This window comes from Amblyomma americanum, chromosome 5 (assembly GCF_052857255.1).
Source record: "Amblyomma americanum isolate KBUSLIRL-KWMA chromosome 5, ASM5285725v1, whole genome shotgun sequence".
In the NCBI taxonomy this organism is placed as follows: Eukaryota; Metazoa; Arthropoda; class Arachnida; order Ixodida; family Ixodidae; genus Amblyomma; species Amblyomma americanum.
In genome coordinates, this window is record NC_135501.1 from 110,955,313 (window position 1) to 110,964,789 (window position 9,477).

General features: G+C 47.0%; 1 protein-coding gene across 1 annotated transcript; it reads right to left on the reverse strand.

Annotated features, from left to right (window-relative positions):
* Positions 1-2,065: 2,065 nt before the first annotated feature.
* On the reverse strand, positions 2,066-9,135 carry LOC144134920 (globin-like). Its single transcript, XM_077667725.1, has 2 exons — positions 8,687-9,135; positions 2,066-2,409 (listed from the first exon to the last, which is right to left on the reverse strand). The coding sequence occupies exons 1-2, from the start codon at positions 9,128-9,130 to the stop codon at positions 2,176-2,178; spliced, it is 678 nt and encodes a 225-aa protein (XP_077523851.1). The 5' UTR covers positions 9,131-9,135; the 3' UTR covers positions 2,066-2,175.
* Between the last annotated feature and the right edge of the window lie 342 nt (positions 9,136-9,477).

Below are 9,477 nucleotides of genomic sequence, written 5' to 3' on the forward strand. Positions count from 1 at the left end.
ATATATTTCTTTACGAACTATATTTTTTAGAAACGAAATTGTCATAAAGCCATATCATTTCCGATCTTTGCGCGGTTGTGCTCCAGAGACCATGGTTTATTTTATGCCCAAATGCTACATATGGAAAATAGAGAAGTTGACACTCGTGTATCAGATGTTACAAAAAAGCGCTTTCAATGTCGCTTTTGAGGACTAGTTTCTACTCATCTACTGCTCTCTACTTAATTTTATCCCCATTGGGCCCAGCCCAGCTTGAACTGCTCCCGGCCACAAGCGTTAATCAAAATTTTAGATAATGTTGCACGTCATGTATTATTCCTTTGGTGTGCCTAATTCTTGGCCTCCTGGATATTCTTCTGGGCGGCCAGACAATGCTTTATTTTTGGTGGATGATGAAAATATCTCGGATTATTTACACAAGGATCTGGTATTTTCATACTGTTTCTATTACCACAGCCCAGGGCTTTGCCCATGTTCAGTACAATGAATGTCGGTGGTTGTGAAAAAGTTTTATTTTTAGGTAGGGTTATTTTTAGGCAGGTTATTGCAGACTGTACGCGATGAACGCAGCAAAACGTGCGAAGTGAGCTGCTGCAGCGAAACAATGCTAACCTCGCATGCCCCCGACAACAACTCGGCAACAAGCAGTGCTCTGGCATTTACGCATCATTAGGATTGCCTAGCAATTTTAGTGATCTAGGGGACCTATTTTCGGATGCGAGCCTCCCTCCTACATGCAGATCTTGCGTGCGAGCCGCGGCGCTGCACAAGCGTTTGTGTGTCCGTGGTGAATCGCTGAAACATGGAGCGGAGGAGTTTAGTGGGCTGATTACACCCTAGAAGGCACAATTTTTACTAACGTCCATGAAGTGCGGATAAGAAAGCAAACGAAAGGGAATGCAAACCTGACACTGAAGCTAAACGTTATACTCCAGATGAGATCCGTAATCGATAATAAGAGAGATGGGTCGCAGAGAAAGAAAGCTGCATAGTAGGAAAATTAGTTTATTACAGCTGTATTTAGCAGTAACGTATCGTAGCAGTTCTAAACGAAGTCCCTACAGGAGGATCTCGCCGCTCTTGAGTGCGGTGTAATATATGATTCAGACACTGAAACAGCCCAATTTAAAGGCTTGATAAAATGAATAATTGTAGAGAAAGGGTAGTGCAGTATAGAAACAAAAAAGACAATAAAGGCAAAAATATTGAACTACCAAAGCAGTGTTTAAATATATTCTAAAAGGTAGCACAAAATTGACAGCAAATTGTAGCGCACAAAACCATAAAAAACTGCAGGTACAGAAGCCATAGTTTCCACACTTCAATGTTCTTTCAGGCGCCTAACATGGCCGTCGGGTGTGAAATATTCAGCTGTGATAGCTTATAGGAGTCGTGACTCAAGAAGAGACTGGCTGAGTCATAGGTTTAAACGGGCGAGTGAGCCCGAATGCGTGAGCGGAGATGAGTCGTGAGCCACATGAGTCGCGAGAAGAAATGAATGAGCCCAGATAAGGCGCGAGTTGAAATGAGTTAGCCCACATGAGTCATGAATCGAAATGAATGAGTCCGCATGAGGTTTGAGTCTAGATGAGTGAGTCCACATGAGTTGTGAGTCTAAATGAGTGAGCCCAGATGAGTCTTGAGTCCAAATGAGTGAGTGAGCCTAGAGGAGTCGTGAGTCTGAGTGAGACATGACTCCCTATGAGTGGTTGACCTCGGATGAGTCGTGAGTCTGAGTGAGCCCAAGTGAGTTGTGATCATAACTGAGTTTGAGTTCATGAGCTCGAGTGAGCACAGGCCTCTGTGAGTGTGAGTTTGAGTGAGCCAGTAGGTTTACCAAACTTTTGTGAGTGCACCTGATTGAGCACTAGTTAATTAGGCGGGGTATGAGCGGCCCCTAACAAGGCTCGTTAGCCTAATTATTGTGTCTACTGCATTTCATGAAACACTTGGGCTTCACGTCATGAGCGGATAGATGAACTCAGATATTTCTGGGCATACTGTTGTGACACATTTATTGTAAACTACACCATACGCTCTTTACAAGTTTTTTGCATGGGTATTTTACGCGGAAATAGTTGGCTGATCGTTGTTTAAATAGAAAGAGCATTATGTTCATACCAGGATTTCAAAAATTCACTGGCGCTACAAGCCTCACTCTCTTTCCGCCAGTGCCTACTCCTCACTCTCTGCAGCGGTCGGCCTCCATCGGGCCCTTTGGGCGCCTCTCCCAGGGCTGCTGTCGGCACTCCGTATGGTACTCCTGATAGCCAGTGGGGTGCTGGTCCCGCTGCTGCCTTTCTCCCGGTCGGGACTATGCTGTAGGTCTCCGGGGAAGGACGGCTTTCTGCTAGCAGCCGAGGGTCCCGTAGTCTCTTCGAAGACTGATTTCGTTATCATGTTCACTGCCTGTAAAAGAACCGTTCGCTTAGTCTGCTACCAGTAGATTTTCACAGGTAGCGCGTGTCGCCTAGAAGGGACTCCTTTTACACGGATAGCAGCATATGATCACGCCGTCAGTGTTGTTTTGCGTCACACTAATGAAACCTAATCACCAGGCCACACAACGCGCTAGGCTTGATGGTCAAGTCATCCTTGTCGGCATGGGGCTGTAGCTTGAAGTGGACATAGAGGAGACAACGCTCTGGAAGGTGCCGTTACAGTCACTGAGCCAAAGTGTTCTGCGCACATCCTACCCTTTCAGTGCTGCGGAGCTGATCCGATCCACCGACCTGGGTCATTTAGCAGAGACAGACAGTGAATTGAGGGGCTCTTTACATATCTGATGGACGCCCTTGAACCAAGGAAAGCATAGGAGAATGTATCCTATATTTGGGGTGTAAATAAATGGAAAATAGTGGTGTCGCCATTTCTTTCTATCATCGATAATTCAATATAAATGTAGCATGCAAGCATGTGGGAACGAGGGATGAATATTGCGAAGTGCGCCGGTAATATACCGGCAACTCTTGGGCTGAGACACGCGCAGTGGTCGTCTTGTGCACGCTTGTATCTGACGCTGCACACAGCAACATCTTCTCTTCACTGAAAAAGAAAAAAGTTATGTTCAGCGTTCCGGCAAAGAAAACCATTGTGGCTTCCTGCGCTGTCGAGTGCTCCCACGAAGCCCGTCTTCAGGCATTACCTGCTAAGTCGAAGTATCTCCTGACGGTTCCGTTTGCAAAGAAGTGTCCTTGACTTCTGCTTTCGTAGTTGTTAGATGTTCTCTTGGGCGACGCAAATGTCAGCTGCCAGCTTCCATTCTGTAGAATCACGGCATGTTTGCCCCGCCTACAACCACTGCTGGGGACCAGGTTTTCTGCGAAGTATCAGACTGACACTGTAGACCCTGTCTGTAGACCCGGGATATGTCTAGCAGACTTGTTGTAGCACTTGTGTTGCCTGCTCCTATTGTCTGCTAGGCGACTTTCTGTGGATCGAGATGGCAGCACAGCACTGGCAGCCTCGTTCTGGTGTGGCAGCCCATCCGTCTTCGGATGGGGACAGTCGAAGGTGGTCTCTCGGCGAATTTCTTCATTCTAGCAGTGCGCCGCAGAATTCAAACGCGCCAAACGAGCATATCTTAAGAAGCTTTTTTGTCTCTTCAACTGCACGCTCTGCCATTCCATTGCCACGGGAAAAATGGGGGCTGGACGTGACATGGTTGACGTGGAAATGAGATGTCAACGACCGGAACCTTGGGCTGGTGAACGGGGTCCCATTATCAATGAATGTGTTGGCAGGTATCCCGTGTGCTTCAAAAGCTTCCATGTATGCTTGGATAATCGCTTGCCCTGTTGAGTGGTAAAGCTTTCGTATCTCGAAAAAAAGCTTGTAAAAATCTACTTGAATCAAGTACTCGTTGTCCCTGTAGTACACGTCCATGCCAACAGATTGCTAAGAGAAACTGGGCACAGGATCACTAAGCGCTGGAAGTCTTGCATTTGTTTTTCTATTTTTGCATACGGGGCAAGAAATTTCAATTGTCCTGATATCAGAATTCATGTTGGGCCAGAACATCACCTGTCGGGTCCTTGCCTTCATTTTCTATTCTTCACCGCGTGCCGCATGCAGGAAGTGGAGGACTTCCGGGCGCTAGGCTAGCGGGATGTCCAGCTTAGTGCTCTCAAGCAGGAGGCCGTCCTCAACATGCAGTTAGTCGCGGTATCCCCAAAACGGTCGCATGGCATCCAGTTCTTGTATTCTTGTCACAGGCCACTCAGCACTGGAGCAACAAAGCAACTGCGACATAAGTGAGTCTTTTTCGGTTTTCTCCCGGATGCATCGCAGCTGCTCGGCTTCAACAGGCAGAGAAGAAACAGCATTGACTTAGAGCTGTTTAGTTTCTTCTAGCCGTTCCACTTTACTCAGAAAACCTGAGAGGGCGTAAGCTAAGTGAAGTTATTCTATGATTGAGAACTTTTGAAGCACTAGCCTCATGCGTTGGAGGCATATCAGGCATTCACACAAGAGCTTCTTGAATATCATTTCTAGTGGTCTGTGATCTGATTCCACCATTACTTCTGGTTATCTAAATATTTAACCTTGAAACTTTGCACAGCCATGGACTATTGACAAAGTCTTTTCGATTTGCGCGTAACGCTGCTGGGCTGCGGTCAGTGAACGGGATAAGTAAGCAAGAGGTTGTCCGTTTTGCAAAAGCATGGCCCCCGCACCACACTGGCTAGCATCAACGGATAATACCACAAGTTGGTCTTCCTGAAAGTATGCCAGGACTGATGGTTTCATGAGGCTGGCACGGAGCTGTTGAAAACTATTCTCCTGTGGGTTTGAGAAAATCCATGCTATGTCTTTCTTTAAAGAGCTTTCTAAGTGGATCAGACAGAGCGGACATATTTCGCTCGAAACGCGCCAAAAAGTTCACCATGCCGAGAAACACTTGGATCTCCTTACGATTTTTCAATGGTGGTTTCGTTGAATGTTGTCCACCCGCTCATCGTCCACACAGAGTCCTTCTTTGGTGAGTACATGGCTCAGGCAGCATACTCGGCGCTTCAAGAAGTGACACTTTTCTGTTCAGCTGCAAGTTGTGTTCTCTCCACCGCGCGAGCAACTTTGACAGGCTGTTATCGTGCTCCTCGCCAGTTTTTCCCCAGTATAAAATGTCATCGATAACAACGGCTACACCAGCAAACCCCTCTACTACTCCGTGCATTGCTCGTTGAAATATTTCCGGAGCCGGCGCTATGCCGAACGGCATCCGCAATAATATTTCTGTCATACGGGGTGCTCACAGTGCATATGAGCGAGCTCGGTTTCTCCAACTTCACTCGATATAACCCGAATGACACGTCGTAAGTAGAAAAGTACCTCGCTCCAGACAGACACGGTGCTACGTCTTCTCAGGTTGGCTTGTGGTAATGCCGCCTAAAGATAGCCTTGTTCAAATCTGACGGGCCTAGGCATATGCGCACTCTTTCACCTTTGACCACCACCACCATGTGGCTAGCCCAAGAAGTTGGTTCAGTTACCTTTGATATGTCTCCATCACTTTGCATTCTTTGGAACTCTACTTTCACGCGTTCTTGAAGGACTAGAGCGACTCTCCTTGCAGGTTTAACTGTGCCTTGAATACCGGGCTTCAGCTGGATGTGGTAGGCAACACCATTAAATTCTCCTAGGCCTCGAAAGACATCAACAACTCCCTGATGATCAATAAAGCCGACTGCATCACTTGAACCTATGCGGCTTATCAATCCAAGACGCTCAGCAATGCAGCCCCTCAGTGCCACTGGGACCACGGGCTTGACAATAAAAATTCTGCTTCCATGCACTCTGCTTTGTGACTAATGGGCAGCTTAATCTTTTTTGATGCAATTCCTCTGTGGCCGAAAAATGTGAAGAGTGTAGTGGAGCATGGCTGTGCAGGTTGGGATGTTACACGCCTTATCATCGTCTCGTTTATCACACAGCAGTTTGCACCGGTATCAGTCTTGCATCTTACATACATGCTTGCGATAACGACTCCTGAAGACCAGCGATAATCCCGATATACGGCACAGACTTCAAGCGTTTGAACAAAAAGTTCTTGGTCCTGTGTTATGTCAACTTCTTGTACGCTTCGTTCTTTGTTGCGCGGTCGTGACATCGGCCATTGACATGCGCGCGTGAAATGGTTGCGGCCTCCGCTTTTGTAGCATTGTTTACCAAAGCGGGACAGTTTCCACTTTTATCTTCGTCGAAACCACATCCAGAGCAAGCGTTTGGCTTTGATTTTACTGCCATCTATTCTTGCAGGATATACGTCCTGCATATCATAGAAACGTTCTTTGCCTTGTTCGCTAGCGCGGCGGGTTTCGACAACTTTACGGTAAGGCTGGTTTTGCAACACGAGTCTCTGGTGCAAAAATTCGTCCCTTATTCCAAGAATAATTCTTCTGCGCAGCATTCAATCTTATAGTGCGCCAAACTCGCACTGCTGTGCAAGGGTCCGAAGTTCTGTGAGCGATTAGTTGAACGACTTAGCCTCTTTCTGGTTCCTCGAGCCAAAGCGGAATTCGTTGAATGTCAGGTTCGTTGTTGGCTTGAAGTGGTCGTCAAACTTCTGCGTGACAATCTGGATGTCATGCTGTCGGCGCCACTGCTAAGCATGAACATGCAGAATAATCGCCTTCCTTTTTCTCCAATCGACATAAGGAATGTGGCAACTTGAATTTCTTTTGCTTGCTCTCTCAGCTTCGATGCTGTTGCATATGGGTCAAACTCTCTTCCAGACGGTCCAGCTTTGAAAGGCGTCTCCCGTTGTGTCAAGCGATTTTGTTGGTGGAGGCATCAATTTATTTTGCCCACTTTCACGGCCATTACAGCTGGGATAGTTTCAACTTCCTGGGCCACACTTGAGATACGAACGACGGTAGGAACCGCCCCCCCACTTCTGACGTCATCTAGCACGCAAGCATGTCAGATGGAGGAATGAATCTTTATTGCGAAGTGCGGCGGTATTTATTCCGGCCACTCTAGGGCTGAGAAGCGCAGTGGACGTCTTGTGCGCGCGTGTAGCTGACGCTCCACATTGCTACAATAAAGTAAAAGACAAAAACCACATGCCACCGGCATGAAACCCAAGTCTACTACCGAGCCTACTAAGTGAGCTGCGAAGGTAGCTGCCCAATCTTCTACTTCAGAGGGTATTTTAGTTCATGTAACCTAATCTTGAGAGCGTTTACCGGCGCCACCCTTGACTACAGCGGCGGTTGTAAGAACATCTGGGGGTGGTGAGGGGAACGATTAGGCAGCTTCGCGATCGAGTGCCCTCTTATGCTTCTTATGGCATCAAGACTGCCATCGTGCAGTTATTTAGCAGACAGGATTTGGGAACTGAAGAGATCGTTTCGACAGAAAAATGAAATAGACAGTAATTAAAACAGAGGAAATTTAAGCATAGTGCAGTGTTTCTATTTCGCTTTTTAATTTCTGGCGGACATCAATGGGAAATTAGTACTGTATCTATTTTTTCAACCACACCACGGTGGCTCAGTGATCAGGGTGTTGGCCTACTCACCTGAAAGACGCGAGTCCGATACCAGCCGTAGAGGTTGCACTTGAATAGAGGCAAAGTGCTAGTCTCGTGTATTGTGCCATCTCAGTGCTTGTTGAAGAACCCCAGGTAGTCGAAATTATCCAGAGGTCTGCACTACGGCCTACCTACAAGCCTGAGTCGCTTTGAGACATTAAACCCTACAAACCAAACCAAACGAAACCAAACCAAACAAAAGCCAAATCAAGGAATTTTTTGCATGAAAAATAATATCAAAATGTCAGAAAAAAAAACAATCAAGTAATATATAGTCGCCACATTTCTTCCATCCCTTTTCGTACTGCTGCTTAGCGCAAAACGGACTGTCCTTCCAGAGAGTTTTCTTTAAACTACTCTGCGCAGATATTGGGACCAGAAGTTCTTGCATCATGCCTCTTTGCACTACCTTCGAGCGCAGTACAGGAAAACTGGTGCCTATTGTTCATGTATATAGGGAGCCCACCTCTCATGTTTGCTGTGTGATTGAACAGTCATATTTGTGTCTACATCTCTCCAGGTCGTTTCTACACCAATATGGGGTAAATAAAAGTGCTTCTTAAATAGCACTAAGCAGCGCACTGAATACGAAGCATGAACGGCTACGAAAATAAAGGTGCAAAGATGCAGGCCTAACGTACAACTCCAGCTACCTCACACTTAACCTTTATAGTGAAGAAACTTCGGTATATTGTAGAATGGTGTTATGAAAATTATGATGGAAATGGTCGAGTCTTCCGATGTAGAGCGAAGTCGTGCTTTTAGGCGTTGTCCTGCGCCCTCCCAGATTTTGTAAGTCCGCCATAGACAACGAACAGGGTGAGCTTTTAGAAAAAATAGCATAAAACAGAAATGTCTCCCGGAAGGATCGCCGGATATATTGATTTTAATGGTGCAATCTAACGATATACCAAGTGATTTTTTTTTCCAAGCAGTTTCCCGTTAAAAAAAAATGTGCTTATCTAGAATGTCTCGTTATGGTATCTTGAGGTCAAGCAGATCGCTTAACGTCGCTGGTTGGCTACACAAGGTGATAAAACACCTACATGAAAGTTGGCGCGCATGGCCGCTAGCACCGCGCACTAGGCCACTCGTGAAGCCCACTGTACGACACGGGCCGCGTCGTCGCTAGAAGAGTGGCAAGTACCTCACCTCGAAGAGCCTCTCCCAGGCCTTGACGGTATCGTGGGTCATGAGACACCGGTCGCTGGCGATAATCTCCGACAGAACCGCGGAGAAGAGGCCCTCGAAGTTCTCTGCCCTCAAGCCGGGCTGAGCGCGGTGCTTGATGGCGTTCTTGCGGATCAGCTCGATGAGGACTACGGGTTCGTCCAGGCATTCAACCATGGCTGATAGCTGATGGCCCACAGCAGACGCATGAGCCCTGAACTTGGGGTCATCGTGTAGTGTGCGCAAGTTCCTCCCTTTGAAGCTGCGGAATAGCTTGAGATACTCAGGGTGTTTGGTGAACATCCCCAGGAGAAGCAGCACACCGTAGTTGGGGTTCTTCTCGCAGAAACGCCGCCAGCTCTCAAGCACCAGACGCTTTTCGCGGTCCGACATTCCCGTCCGTGGGTCAACCTGACCCGCCGACATGCGCGAAAGGCGCTTTCCCATACTGTCGGACTTCTTCTACCTTCTTAACAGGAAGGCATACAATAAAATCTCATGAGAGATGCTGTCTTCTTTTTTTTTCTTTCACAGTGGCATGCTTCGATATCACTAGACAAGCGGAAAATCAAACAGAAAATGCGTTTTCGAACAGTTCACACTCAATTTGCCACATTACTTCAGAAGCCTTACTGTTAACACGAATCCTGTACAACGTCTTAACACACTTGACCACTTAAACCACTGTTCCGCCTTGTATTCCAAGTGCTACAACGACCTTCTTAAACCATTACGCCCCAACGACGTTCTGCCCAGCACTAACGCAATCAGAG